At 46.6% G+C, this 15,387-nt stretch overlaps 1 protein-coding gene across 6 annotated transcripts in view; it reads right to left on the reverse strand.

Moving 5' to 3' along the window:
• Nucleotides 1-4,985: 4,985 nt before the first annotated feature.
• Nucleotides 4,986-15,387, reverse strand: part of ARID5A (AT-rich interaction domain 5A) — a 214,062-nt gene continuing 203,660 nt past the window's right edge. For 5 of the 6 annotated variants that reach the window (XM_069619081.1, XM_069619082.1, XM_069619084.1 and 2 more), the window contains one exon: nt 4,986-6,625. In XM_069619081.1, coding sequence (XP_069475182.1) covers nt 5,192-6,625 — 1,434 coding nt within the window. In that variant the 3' untranslated portion in view covers nt 4,986-5,191. The remainder of the gene's footprint in view (nt 6,626-15,387) is intronic. The other variant, XM_069619080.1, reaches the window with a different exon arrangement.

Genomic DNA, 15,387 nt, shown 5'->3' on the forward strand with positions numbered 1-15,387 from the left:
CATTCCTATCAAAATCAGCCAGGCCAAGCCTCTTACCAACTACCCAAGGGCGGAAAATACAGGGGAAGGACAGTAATCATTAGAGGAGTTCGATCAACATGAGGAGGATGATGATGACAATGGACCTCATTACGAGTCCGGCGGGAGCCGTGCCGGAAAAACTGGCAGGCTGCCGCCGGACCAGTAATTCCATTCCACCTCTGTGATTGCCGGAATCACCGGGGCACTACAACCCCGGTGACCCGGTAATTCTGGAGGTGGAATTCTGTAAAGACCCATTCCCATGGAGTACCATAGGGATGCGGACCATGGAAACACTGGTTCCGTCTCTGACAGAGCCGGTGTTTCCATGTCCTCCTGTTGGCGGTTTGGTGTTACTGCCGCCACGTCAGACCTGGCGGGAGTGACACCTCCCGCCTGCAGGACTCAGAATCAGCTGGTCCGGAAACAACAGTGGCGGCGGATTTACTGCCACCGTTGTTTCCCGACCGGCTGACTTGTAATGAGGCCCAATGTGAGCACTGAGACGCAGAGGAAGTCTATCTGCGAGCTGGAAGCCAGCAAGGTGGAGGTACCTCGAGAGGAGGATGACATGTCAGACATGTTCGAACCAGACTTTATCAGACACCCCAGATCTACTGAGTGGGCCCCGTCACCAAGAGTGGTGCTTTGCATGGCGCAGAAAATTTGCAAGCCCCTGTAGAAAGAGACCAGATTCCGCTTGAAGGCAGTGTGCCCAAGACCGGAGCTCATGTGAAAGGTGGTAGATACACCAGAGCTTGACCCGAAAATACTCACGTTTGTGACCAAAGCGGGAAAAGACACCAGGAAACTCATGGATCGAGCTTAGAGATCATGTCAAGACAAAATCCTAGACCAAGCTGGCCCCATAGCAAACATTATGGATTTAGCTGAGAGGGCTAAGGATACAAGAGAACCAGTCGACCCGCAGGTTTTAGCAGGCTGGGCACAACGAGCAGTATGTATGCTGGGAAACGCAAACTGTGCAGTCTCCTCTGAGAGGCGGAGAACCATGCTCCTGAAAATTGATAACAAACTGGGAGATCTAGCCTCTTATGAAGCAGGAGAAGGAGCCCACGGGTTACTCTTTGGCAAAGCTTTTGTGAAGGAGATGAACACATTTATGGGGACTTTCTCTGCATTGGAGAATGCTCAAGCCTCTATCCCGAAAGTTTTCCCCGGTAGAGTTTTTGCAGCGGCTGGCTGACACAGAGGTCATTCGACTGGCCGTTTCAATTCGCAGAGAAGGCCCTAAGGTCCTACAGCGCAATATTGGGAGTCAAGGCACCAAGATGCTTTCTTCCCCAACAGAGGTCAAGGGTATAGAGGTTGCAGAGGTCGAGGATATTACAGACAGCAAGGAAATACCGCAGGTGAGAAAGCACAGCACACAATATCCCCCAGTGGGAGGAAGAATGCAACTTTTTATAAGCAATTGGTGCAATCTGTCTTCTGACCCCTGGGTCTTGCAAACCATACAGGGGTTCACATTACACTTTCTGGAGACTCCCAGACAATTGCATCCGCCTCAATGCATTCACATCACACTAGCAGAAAGCCTCCTATTAGACACAGAGATACAGCTGCTAGCGCAGAAGAACGCTATAGAAAGAGCAGACTCCCATCCAATGTGTTTTTTTAGCAACATGTTCTGCAGCAATTCGAGATCAAGGTATCCGGATGATCATCTACTTAGACAACATCCTATTCATGGCAAGCGACAGAGAGAGGCTCACTAAGCAAATGCAGTGGGTGATTTCGACAATAGCAGGGTTAGATTTCCTAGTAAACGAGGAGAAATCTGCTCTAACACAGAGCAAGAGAACTGAGTTCTTTGAATTCACGATAGACACCCGAAAAGCAACCTTATAACTACCCACTTCCAAGATGAGAGCGATAAAGAAGGATCTGAGAACAGCTCAAGAAAACCAGTTATATCGCTTCGGAATCTAGTAGTGGGCCTACTCGTAGCATCTATCCAGGAATCCTTCCCGGTTCCCTTCATTATCGAGCTCTCCAGCGACTAAAAATCAAATATCTGTAAAAAGGTTTGAGATGCCAACAGTTAGCACCGCTAGACGAGCACAGCAAGGAAGAACTACTCTGGTGGCTGCACAATATGGAAGCATGGAATGGCAGAGCCATTTTCTGAGACGTTCCAGAACTCATCGTAGAATCCGACGCCAGCAGATCAGGCTGGGGCGCTAGATGTGGTCAAACAGAGACAGGAGGGAAATGGTCGCAAGAAGAACTCGAGCTTCATATCAAGTGCCTGGAGCTCCTGATGGGCTCTTTTGCAGTGAAAGTGTTTGTCAAGGACAAAGCGCAGTTCTGTATACTACTGAGGATGGACAACATCTCAGCAGTGAGATACATAAACAAGCTAGGGGTAACGAAATCAAAGATATGATATGATATGATATTTTACTTATATCGCGTTAGCTCAGAGCTAGCAAAAGACTTCTGGTATTTCTGCCTGGAGAAAAAGATTTCAGTCACAGCGGAGTATCTGCCGGGAGGTCAGAACGCAGTTGCAGACTGGAACTCCCGATATCTACTAGACTTGAGCGATTGGAAACTTCACAGATCCGTTTTCGAGAGGTTACAACAGTTGTCAGGGCCGTTCCATACAGATCTTTTTCCGTCAAGACTCAATGCCCAGCTGATGAAGTACTTCAGTTTGAGACTAGATCCATAAGCCCTGGGGACGGACGCCTTTCTACATGGTTGGGAGGATCAAGTCCATTATGCGTTTCCCCCATTCGCATTTCTGGCGAGGGTACTAGCAAAAGTGCGCAGGGATAGTGCAGAATTAGTGATAGTGACACCAGAATGGAAATCGCAAGCTTGGTTTCCAGTTCTGATGGAACTTTCTTCGGATTTCCCCCGGAGGATACAGCAAAGGGCGGATTCTTATCAGATGCATCGGGAGCTCAACACTTGCTAGTACAAGATCAGACACTAACATTATTAGCATGCAGAGCTTTCAGAGGAAGCTACAGAGCTCATTGGTGTATTATGGGCTCCCTCCACGATTCAGAGATATAGTTCCGCTTGGCAAGCCTGGTAATTATGGTGCAGGGGTAGGGGTGTTCCTCCAGTTTCAGCCCCTATAGTTGAAATAATAAACTTTCTAGCAAGTCTGCCAAGTCAGGGGAGAGCTTTCAGAATGGTAGGGGCTTATAGATCAGCCATTTCAGCCGGTCACGAGCTAGTGGATGGAGCGCCAGTAGGAGAGCACCCAGGGAGTGAAAGTGAGCGGACCACCTCAGCCAAAATATTCTTCCTTGTGGGATGTTAACAGGGTGTGAAGTTTGTTGGAATAATGGCCAAGAAACTACCTTCTGTCGGGAAAGCAGTTATCATGAAAGTGGCCATGTTACTTTGCCTAATGTCCTGCAGCACTGTCTTGGATGTAAAGGCTTTAGAGATCAACAGAAAGGTTTTTTATCCAGAGGGTGTAGTATTTAATATTGCGCAGCGGACGAAGACCGGCTCCTCTGTAATTTCATACCCATACTTTCCTAATAATAGCAATTCATGCGTAGCACAATGCATAAAGAGTTATGAGAAGGTGACAGCGGCAGTAAGACCCCACAGCGTCAAGCAGTTATTGATAGCACACAGGAAACCGTACACGCGGTAGCGTCAGCTACTATAGCTAGATTGGTGAAGGAAATAATGGCCTTAGCAGGAGTGGATAGTTCTTTGGTTGGAGCTCATTCACCCAGAGGGGCTATGGCTTCCAAGACATTTTTGCAGCTGGGGTTCCACTGCAGGAGATCATGAAAGCGGCTGCTTGGTCTATTGACTCTGTGTTCAGAACTTTCTACTTTAAGCCAGTTTCCAATATTGCTACGGCTGTGGTAGAGAGCTTTGAACAAGCATAATGCTTGCCTCCGGTCTTGTCATAGAATTAAGTTTGCCCAAGCGCATAGCACAGGAAGTCTTGATTCTATTAAAAACACAGAGGCAAGCATTATCCCTCCCAACGGATACTCCATATTGGGATGTAAACAGTATGTTGATCTATGATGTTAGAAGTAGCGTATTCCCCTCCCTAACAGTATGCCTCTCTTTTGATGCAGGAGATAATCAGAAGAGCATTCGAGATTAGGCGCCCGCAGGGTCTGCACGGAGGATAATCAATTGCTGACTACTAAAGTTGCTGGAGCTCAGGAGTGTTTTTTCAGAAGACTCGGAGGAAGTTATTTGTTCTTGTTTCAAGACTTTTATGCAGAGTTCAGGGATGCACCCAAAAAGAAGAGGAAAGGACCTTGGGTAGCAGGGATGTGTGGCTATGGATGAGCCCTGATTGGTGATTGAGATGGAGGCTCAGGACTACCATACAGGAGAGAATCACGGGATTTGTCGTGCTCTCTTCTCTCCTTTTTGCTTTATACACTGTTTTGTTTTGCTGCCTTTGGCTGATGTAAAAAACAAACAAAAAAAGGTTTACGATTGGAAAAGCTGTTGGAAGCAGTAAATAAAGAAGATAAGCATAATGCTAGCCGCTGTGTCTTTAATAGAATCAAGACTTCCTACGCGATGCGCTTGGGCAATCTTCATAACCCACCCAATCGGCAGCGCACAGAGAAGTGACAATTCATGGCCTTCCGAATGCTTTGGAATACAACTCTCAAGATCACAGGAGTTGAAGTTCAAAACATTGGCAGTGCAACTCGATGGGTAAAAGTCCTATTGGTTATCATTTTCTTCCCAAAAGGTGGTGACTTGGCGTAGTATAAATTCAGAGTCCCATAACAAAAGAATGTCCAATCTTATACTGGCTTTACATGCCATCTCCCTGGCCCGCCTTTGGTTTTCTTCTGACACAGGTTTTTCTGGATTCCCAAAGCAAGGGTGTATCACAGAGCTGCACTACCTCACACATGTTATCGATGAAGCAACATGAACATGAAAGCAATTGTTTGTCAAAAGGAGCAAACGATTCAAACTCCGGATTGAAAATCACTAAATGCAATGGGTTTTAATTAGGTTAAAAGAAGAAAACGCATATACAAATTCATGTTCTCTATGTCAATCATGGTGCTGTTGTCCTTAAGGAAAGAAAATGTGGGTGCAGTGCGCTTGCAACCTGGAGGTCCTGTGGGTATTCCCAAGATCACTCGTCATTCTCCACTAGGCCCGCTTGCGGAGTTCTCTAGAGCTACTTTTTGGTATTTCGTTGGAGGTAGGGCATATGTGGCCTGCCATGTACAAATGGTACTTGCCATGCTGTAAGTGGATGCATTCTGTTGTGGAGAGCGCTGTTATGCTGCATGGCATACGGCATCAATGGAAGCGGTCGGCACACGTTAAGGGGTCGAAATGATGTGGGTGAAAGATACTCTGGAAATGAAGGCAGCGGGACCCTGTTCAATGGGAGTGAATGAAGCAAGGACGGGTGCCAGGAAAGGTTTCTCAAAGGGTCCATGGGGTTATGAAAGTTTGTGACAAACCTTGGTTTCAAGCCCTCCTTGTGCATTGGAGGAGTCATAGTTTGGACAGTATTACAGCTCTGGCATGGCAGCACTGGCTTGGGCCTTCGTATGGTCTGTGGCATGCGCTTGGAGAATGTTGATTCCTCACGCTCGGTTATGACCCCTTCCTTCAGGAAAGGGGAGATGGCCCTGAACCTCTTTCCTTGCACTGAAGCATAATCAAGTTCTCCCTTTCTGGATGGCTCTGGGCTGAGGCACACTGCAGGACTAGCATCTTTCGACAGAGGAAATGGTGGCATTTGCTGGACTGATGAACTTGCTGAGTTGGTCATGGGGAGTACCCAGCAGGCCTTTTGTCCTCTAAAAAGAGGAGTTTTATTCTCACAGGATCCTCCTTGGTCGCTGATATGGAGTCCTTCCCCAGTAATGCTCCATGGGGGCTCCACGGTTGTAGAGTCCGTCTCTTGCTTACTGTTCTCTGGTGCATTCGCAGGCGGCTCCTTTTGCAGCGGATAAGCCACTGGGAAGCTTTGGGAAGGTAAATGACACTGCAGAGAGTCTTGTATGGAATGGGAGCCAATTATAGTGAAGTCTTCTTTTGTGTACTCACGAAAACAACCATAGGCAATGGGGGAGCAGCTCCTCCTTCTGTCAAGTGCCATCTCACCTTCTTGTGGGCTTTGATGGTAATGCAGCGATACTCTTCCAGAACATTCTTTGATCCCAGAGCGCAAGAGAGTCGAATCAGTCTCTTGTTGGCTTCCCTCCACCATTGAACCTTTATCCTCTTCCCTGTGACAAATGACTGGCAGCAGGTTGGTGTCCTTTTCAGCAGCAGTGGAACTGGATGCAGAGTTGTTGATCCTGGCTTTTTTTGCCTCTGTACAAACGTTGTCATAATCAATCTGATAGAGCAGGTTCTCAGTCTTGCTGGCTTGTGCAAGGAGCTTCTTCTTGGCTAGTGGGGACAAAACGCTGCGGATCCCTTCAGAATACAAGCTGGAGAAGTATGATGTGCGGGCTTTGGAAAGGTCAAAGCTGCCGTTGGCTGTTCTGGAAACCTTCTCGTCTTGGCTCCAGTACGAATCAGATTGGTTCTTGGACCCCTCCTCTTTGCTGAGACTTGGCGACCGCTGCCTTTCTTGACTCCAATTTTTGGCCTGCAGTGAAAAGAGTAAAAAAAAAAAAAAAAGAACAAGCATCAGAGAACTGGAAGCTGAGATCCAATCAATTCTAAAATATCTACTGAACATCCTTGTTATCACCTCACTGCTGTTTGGGGGGTGTGGGATGGTGTGCATGGCTCTTTCATTTGGTGAGGAGATGCTTGCCATCTGGACTGGTGGGATGTGTCACAAAAACAGTGCAGTCAATGAGAAATGAAATGATAGTGGAATTAATTTCTATGTAGGGACCATGTCACTAACCCAGAAATCGACCAAGGTGAGTGCTAGTGGGATGTCGAAAATGTTTCTTGATATTGCATCATATTGGGATGGATGTTGGAAGTGACTATGGGATGTGTTTATGACAAGACAATTATTCTTGTGATTAATAAGTTGAGGTTTTGTGGGATATACAAATGGATTTCCGATGCCTTGGACAGTGAGGCAAATTAGCTTGGAAGGGTCTTGCAGGAAGGGTTAGACTCTCTTAAATAATGAGCTGCAACAGAAGGCTGGTGGCAATTTTAGGAAGCTTGTTGCAGCTTGGAAACCTCCTTCAAGCCACAGGAATGACCAAAGAGTGTTGGGAGAGTAGAAATGTATTTTGTTACTGCTTCACATTTTCGGCCGTTTGTGAGATGACAATTATTGATTTTTGTTGCAAGAAGTAATTGGATTGGGGTTTAAAATAGCTTCATGATGCAATGCATAGCGAAGCTAGGAGGGGCAGGCTTGGGAGGGAGAGGACTAGAGCACTCCTTTGAACCAGGTTTGTGGCCACTTTAAGAGTCCAAGTTCAGCTGGGAAACATCCCCAAGCCCAGGAATTGGCCAATGAAAATATTAGATGATGTTAACAATGATTTATTGTGAATTTTCAAAATTATGTGAGCAACTCTACTGAGAGTAAACACAGCCAGATAACCAGTTTTCTGTGAGGGGTTTGCAACCGTAGTTTAGCCCACTGTACCCTCTACAAAGGAGAAATAACCATTTGCATATTAGCCTGATCCCAGCCACAACACACAGTCCAGCATGGACATGCTGGGCAATTCTCCTCTTAACAAGACTACTAACATCAACCCCAGACACGTGTTTCTGCATTGTTGGGCTTTATCAGTGGGGGAAAGCTGTGTCTCTCTAGGCCCCAGACAGCGAGGCACCCATGGCTGGATTTCCCTTCTAACTTAGTGTGAAACCCCAAGTGTTCCAAATTTGAAAAAATTGTGGGAGTCTCTCTACTGGGAACGAACATGGCCAAATCTGTTCACTGGACTAGTTCCCACTCAAGAGGATGAATGACCACATTTTAGCTCACTGTACCTTTCACAGAGGAGAAATATCCTTTTCCATATCAGTACTGGTCTCACCCACAAGGCCAGTACAGCACTGAAACTTAGCCAATTGCCTCTAAACAAGAATAGCAACAGCAGGCCCAAACACGTGCATTCCAGATAGCAGGTTATTTTTCCATGTTCGTTCCCCGTAAAGGGGCACCCACTATGTTTGCTCATTTGCATCACTTAGAGTACCACCCTAAATTAGAAGGGTAATCTAGACGTGAATCCCTTGATCTTTGCACTCAGAGAGACGCAGCATCACCTCACTGATGAGGCCCAACAAGACAGAATTGCATGTCTGGGGGTGCTGCGGGTACGCTTGTTTAGAGGAGAATTGCCTAGTATTTTGGTGCTAGACTGCCCTTCTAGGTGGCACCAGACTGATATGCAAATGGATATTTCTCGTCTGCGAATAATACTGTGCGCTAAAACACTGTGCGCTCAAACATGCCTGTCGAACCTCCTGAGTGGGAACCACCCAAGAGAGCATCTTATTAAGTAAAGGGCCCCACACAATTTTGGCTGTTTTATTGTGCCTTCAACTGTTTGATCTGGTTAGTGAAGCCAATTAGTTGGAAGCAGAACTCCGGTAGGGAATATCAGAACTATCCTTATAACCAGGCACTAATAAAGGTTCATTATCAATTTCAGGTAGCTAATTTCAGCTACGAAACATCAACAAACCCCAGGAATTACCACTGTAAAGCTATGGGGAAACGTGAGGCAATGTTTTTACTGGATCAGATTGGGCTGCTTGTTGGAAGTGAATCACTCTTTGTGGCTGTAATAAATGTATGTTTTTGGGAGCTAAAATTGGCCTGTCCTGCACTGGATAGTTCGAAGGAGCAGGCGTGTGTGGAGTAGCATTGGTGCCCACCTTCTAAGCAGTCTCTAACAAAGGCTATTGGTCGTTTTAGGAATCCAATTTCAGCTGGCAATCATTATTAAAATGCCAGGACTTGACAAAGGTAAATATTAGCAAGACATCTAAAATGCTTCAGTCTCACTGCACCCCTTTGGGTTAGCTGTCCAAAAATGTGTGTTATAAATAAAAGGTATCGTTTTTTGGGAATAAGATATATTTCTGATTAACTGGGCAGTCTGGCCTATTAGGACCTGCACCCTCCTTTCTTCTCTCTGGCCAGCCTCCCTTGGCCATTTCCTGCTCCCACCTTTGAAGCTAAGAACCTCGGGTCATCTTCGACTCCACACTCTCCTTCTCTCTTCACATCTCTGATGTCTCTAAGATGTCTATCATCTGCACCTCCTCAGAGGTATTCTTCCTGTTCTCTCCTTCCCCCATGAAGCTTACTGTCTCTAGAGCTCTGGTCTCTCTAGGCTAGACTACTGCAACAGCCTCTTTCTAAATCTGCCTGCTTCTACTCCCCGCCCTCTGCAACTCATCAGAACAGGACTGCAAGACTTGTCCTTGGCCTCAAGCCCTGGGAGTGTATCTCTCCAGAAAAGTGAAATCTCTTCATTGGCTCCCAGTGGCTGCAACGGTTAAATTAAAGGCCATCTGCATTGTGCATAAGGATTTCTGGGGCCTGGGTCCAAAATATCTTCAACTCTCCCTCAGTAAATACCTTCAAACTCAAGCTCTTCGCTCCTCCACCTCCAACTCCCTCAGGATCAGTCGCTTCTCCAAGCAACAAGTTGGGGGTAGATCTCTTTCCTCGGCTCTGGCTTCCCTCTGGAACAGCCTCCCTGCCACTCTGAAACTTGAGGAGAACCATCTACAGTTCTGGAAGCACCTCAAGACCTTCCTCTTTGCTTCTGCCTTCACTCTTTCTCTCCCCTGCTGATCTGTCTGCTTCGGCTCTGTGTACCTGGCTACCCTCTGAATTCGGGCCCAGGTCCCTGGCCACCCAGCCACACACCCGCACTGCCTCCTGGCAACCCTTGTACTTGGGTTTGTGTCTGTAACGCCACAGTCACCTTATCTGCACTTACAGACACCCCATACCTGCACTTTAAATCTTGCACTTGCCACCCTATTGGCTGCACTACCAGTTGTTGTTTTTATCCCTAGCTCAGCACTTTCCACCTCTCCCTTGCACTTTCTCCCTTCCCTCTCCCCTGCACTTTCACATTCTCAATGTCACTGGGCCTAGTGAGATCATTGTTTTATCCTCCCTTGTTCCCCCCTCCCTTGCCTCGTCGCGCTCTGAAACACGTGTGTATGAGCGCGATACAAATAAAATATCATTTCATATATCAGGACCGTACATAGCTAGGTGGGAAAGAGGCACATCACTTCTTATAACCAGACTGTAACAAAATGTTAACTGACATTTTACAAAGCTGATCTTAGCTGGAAAACATCTTCAAAGGTTATTGATTGTGAATAATCGATGAGTAACCACTTCCAGCTTACCCATATATAAAACCTAGCAATTCGTGACCATTCTGGGTGTAAGTAGAGGGGCTTTGCACACTGCGTTGTCTACATGCCTTAGTTCACCATGACACTGTGGAAGGCTCAAAGGTCTGACCACAGCTAAACCTTAGACAGGCTTTGTGTCCATAAGGACTTTCGCACAAGCCTAGGGTTTTGGTAACCGTGACCTAAATGAAGAAACCAAAAATGTGAGGTATTTTTGCTCGCTTTTCGGTGAGCTTTTACAAACTGGGCAAATTCGGATTTCTGACATACAGCCCATCCCAAATGTTGTTAGGAGCCTAGGGAAGTAAGTTGAAGGGCTTTGCCATCTGTGTTTTCTTGGTCATGGCTTCAACGTGTCCAGGCGCAACATGCAGTGAGTGAATTTTAGACCGACCCCCTCGCACAGCGAATCACTCTTCCCAAGCTATCTCTCTTTTCAGCGCCGCACCCCATAGAGTACAGTTGAGTCCAATGAGAAATTCGATCCGATTGTACACCCCTCTGCTTCCTTCTCCTGCCTTCCTGTGCCGCTGCCCCCTCTTTATGTGCGGGTGTTTTGGCGCCGGCCGTTTCAGGGAATACATGGCACACTCGCTAAATAGAGCTGCACTTTAAAGGAAACCTCCACTCACACCTCAGTTGCTGTGTACTGCATGTTATGAAATGCGGAACACAGCAACAATGCATGCAGTTACTTTTAATTGAGGATGCCGTGCATTTCCTAAATATGCAGTCATCCTTACCACTCACTACATTTAGTGTTCGGGATGACAATATATTCAAAGGATCATACAGCGCTGATAGATCCCTGTGTCCTGTTGGCTGGGACTAACAAAGCGCGCCGCATGCGTAACTGCGCCCGAGGCACTGTGCCGAAATTTCTGGCACCAAAACACCTGCAGCCAAATGTCCTGCTTGGTCCTGAGTATTTTTTCTATCCCTCGCCCTCCTACCAACTATCTACCCCACTTTGCTTCCCCCTACCACTACTGAATGTTCGACGCCACAAAATATGGCAGGAGGCGCCCTACAAATGCAAGATAACGTAACATTTCTTGACGCAGAAAAGGAGATAAAGGACTTGTAAAGGCAGAGCAAAGATCCACAGAAAAAGGGCCAGAGACAGCACCCAGGGGATCATCAAGCATGCTACCCTCCACCTGGTCTATTTTGGTGGAGTCAAGCGCATCTCTGGCATCATCTATGGGGTCATCAAAGTCCTGCTCGAGCATGTCCCCTGGCATACTGTTACTACATCGAGCACACCGGGAAAATTGTGAATGCCATATATCTTATTGACATTCCCTTCCAAGAACTGTGAACAACTGCTTGTGACGAGGCAACATTTGATAAATATGGACTTTCCCTGGCCCTATAGAGCACCAAACATGATAAGCGTGCAATTAGAAAATAAGTGGAAAAAGTCACATCCTCCACTCATCACAGACTAACTCTGACCGCATCAGCAACATTAGATGACCATAATCTATTCCAACGACCTCCTCATCCTTTCACATCCCCCTCTGCAGCTCCTCCTCTTATCTCCTCTGTTCTTCACCATAGCCTCACGCCTCTCTTCTCATGCACTCTCCATCTTGCCTGCTAACCCTAGTCCAATCTGCTCCTTTAGGCCCTCCATCTCACATTTGCCTCATCCTCTCTTTTGGTGCACCTATCCCCTTACCTCTCTTCTCATCCCATTGACACCCCCCCACCACTGCACACCAGATATACAATTCTCATCAGATACTGGCAACACCCTGTGCACCTGTAACAGCCTGCATACTGACATCAACCAGCATATCAATTTCACTCCAAATTCCTACATCACGCCACACATCTATGGCGCCCGGCACACAATATCACATCCACGCACCTACATCACCTGGCACACCTTAATCGCCTACCACACCACAGGAGCTGGCACACCCAATTGATCCCTAAAAATCATCCCACACACATTAAACTATCCTGCAGCACCGCCACACCCCGAATACATCCAGCACCCTGTACACCCCATCACTGTGCACCCTGACAATGACCCATTCAGTCACTTCTCAACTGATCGCATATACACTTTGTCACCCATCCCTTCGTGGCAGATCTCTTTCGTAAGCATGGCAGGGTGCTGCCGCGCAGGTGGGAGCTCAGGAGCCTCAAGGGTCTAGGGGAGTCTGGACCGGTGAATGGCAGAGAGGGAAGCCATAGTGGTGATCAGCATTGGGGAGCTGAATCCAGAGAACCTGGGCCAGAGAGGGGGGCTCCTGCAAGACTGAGTCAGGTAATTCGTCTTGTTCTCCACTAGGCCCCATGAAAGGCTTCAAATGCAAATGAAAGCTTGTCTACCCATCTGAGAAAGAGCTGCTAAGTGACGTAAGGTCAGACCGTGGTGGTTATTGCAGAAAGCCATTTGATTTGTCCTTTTTCCATCTCAAAAAGCACTTCACAGGCTCCTAGTGGTCCAAGTCCAGCCCATTGTTTGAAAAATGCTGGGTCTCACTTTTAAATGTATTAATGAGCAGGCCCTACCTATTTACTTTATAAGCAAAATGAGTCCAATATCCTCTACCCAAATGTCCTATCAGGTAAACAAGCATGTCCTGTTCATTCCAAAGCCAAATACAAACAGAGAGTCGATCATCATTTTTCCAGTCCATGCCTCTCGTGAATGGAACGCCAATTCATCTGAAATTCGTGGAATAACTGAATTAATGAAAGCTCGTAGAGCTGTGAAGACATCCATAGTTTGGTCAGATCTTTCACGCACAACAGTTTTAAGGAGTCACGTTTCGGGACTAGTGTTGTAGCTGAATAGAATGTGGAATGTTTGGTGGGTAGAACTTGGGAAGGAATGAAATGGAGAGGAGTCAGTTATGATATGGGAATAAAGGAGTCAGCCTGCATGTCTGAACTCCTTTATTCCCATATCATAACTGACTCCTCTCCATTCCATTCCTTCCCAAGTTCTATCCACGATAGGCAAGGGGGAGGTGTTGTAGCTGAATCTGGGTATGGCTGAATCTTCTATGATAGGCAAGGGGGAGGTGTTGTAGCTGAATCTGGGTATGGCTGAATCTTCTATGATAGGCAAGGGGGAGGTGTTGTAGCTGAATCTGGGTATGGCTGAATCTTCTATGATAGGCAAGGGGAAGGTGTTGTAGCTGAATCTGGGTATGGCTGAATCTTCTATGATAGGCAAGGGGGAGGTGTTGTAGCTGAATCTGGGTATGGCTGAATCTTCTATGATAGGCAAGGGGGAGGTGTTGTAGCTGAATCTGGGTATGGCTGAATCTTCTATGATAGGCAAGGGGGAGGTGTTGTAGCTGAATCTGGGTATGGCTGAATCTTCTATGATAGGCAAGGGGGAGGTGTTGTAGCTGAATAGAATGTGGAATGTTTAGTGTGTAGAACTTGGGAAGGAATGGGATGGAGAGGAGTCAGTTATGATATGGGAATAAAGGAGTTTAGACATGCAGGCTGACTCCTGTCATTGTTTGATGAAGATATAATAATTAAAGTGGTGCCCATGAGACACACAGCAACTGGGTGCCTTTAAGTTTACTGAATTGCATTTAATAAATGCACATAAACTATGCACCAGAAGATACAACAGCTTAGTCAAAATTACTATTTATTCTCTGATTATTTATTTATGACGAACGAACGGTTGGCCAGTGCGTCACATAGCCACTGAGAAGGGGAAATAGTAGTTGACCGGTGGTTATTGGTTGCGCTGCAGACTGAGACATAACTAGGTGAAAAATTTAAAAAATAGATAAATTGACAATAATAAGAAAAGGCCCAAATTAAAGCCCCTTGGCCCAATGACACGGGTAAGAGTAACTTGTGAATAAAGAGTTCAGTCTCACCATGTGTTCATCTGGGCACTGCCTTTCATTTCTGTCCACCACTCCTGGTGAATGGTTTAAATGAGATCCTGACTCTTTTTCTCCCTCTCTGGCTTTGCTGATCCTCACCATAATCCGTTTTTGATCTCTGATTGGAGTGCTGCTCTCCTTCCCAAGGTGGGGTGGCTCGGCGATGCAGCAGTGCTCCATAGTGGCTCATCCCTTGACACTTAGTACAGTGTGGTTCTGCGTCTCTCTCTTGGTCTTTGACGATCTGGGTTTCTTGGTACTGTGATGGATGCATCCCTCAAGCTTTGCTGTCTCAGTACAACTGAATTCAGCTTCAGAGAAACTGGTCTGGAAAGGTACGCCAACAAAGGATTTGTGGGATTTTAGTACTTGTTTTTGGGGTCTGTGACATCTGTGCTGTGGGGCCGCACTCCTCAAAGCCATTACTTGGTATCTATCATTCAGGAAGTAGTTGGTAGTCTTAACTGGTCTGGGAAGCTCATGTACAGTCCTGGAAATGGTGAAGTCTCCTTCAGTTAATAACTTAGAAGCTTGAGGCAAAGCTTTGAGACCATTGGGAAAAGCGCTCTAGGGCAGTTAGATCATCCTCAAATGAGGGTCTATGATCGGAGATTTTTTAGCATAGTTTTAAGGATCAAACATGCTTCTCTTCCCCCCAAGCTAAATGGCCATGTGTGGACCCCCTTCTGTGTGAGGGTTTTAAGTCATGCTCTGCCCAAGGGGTGGTATGCCAGCATTCTGATGTGTTCTCACCTGAGAGCCACTTTTCTCATTAACTGCATTCAAGCAGTGGGTTTATTCCTACCTTTGTATCTGGAGATAACCTGGCTTAACTTCATCCTTGCTTCTACTTCAGCTTCCCATCTCGCGCACTTCACCTTCTTACGGTTAATGTGCGGTGCCTCAGTATTAAAAACAACAGATCAAATATATCTTTTTCCACCCAGTAAAATTTACTTTAGTTTTCAAAAGAGGACCCTTGGCTTGGGTTCAGCTGTTTTTACCAGTTTTCTGTAAATTTCCATCAAAGTTTGGCTTGTTGGAGAAAGCAAGAATCACCTCTACAGACTGAGTGGGGCCTACAAGAGATTGCCTCAACTCTGCAATTGCAGCCCTTCCCAATCTGCTTCAAGGTGGCACTGTCCTATCCACC

Source organism: Ambystoma mexicanum, chromosome 10 (assembly GCF_040938575.1).
Source record: "Ambystoma mexicanum isolate Mex_15411 chromosome 10, UKY_AmexF1_1, whole genome shotgun sequence".
Taxonomy (NCBI): domain Eukaryota; kingdom Metazoa; phylum Chordata; class Amphibia; order Caudata; family Ambystomatidae; genus Ambystoma; species Ambystoma mexicanum.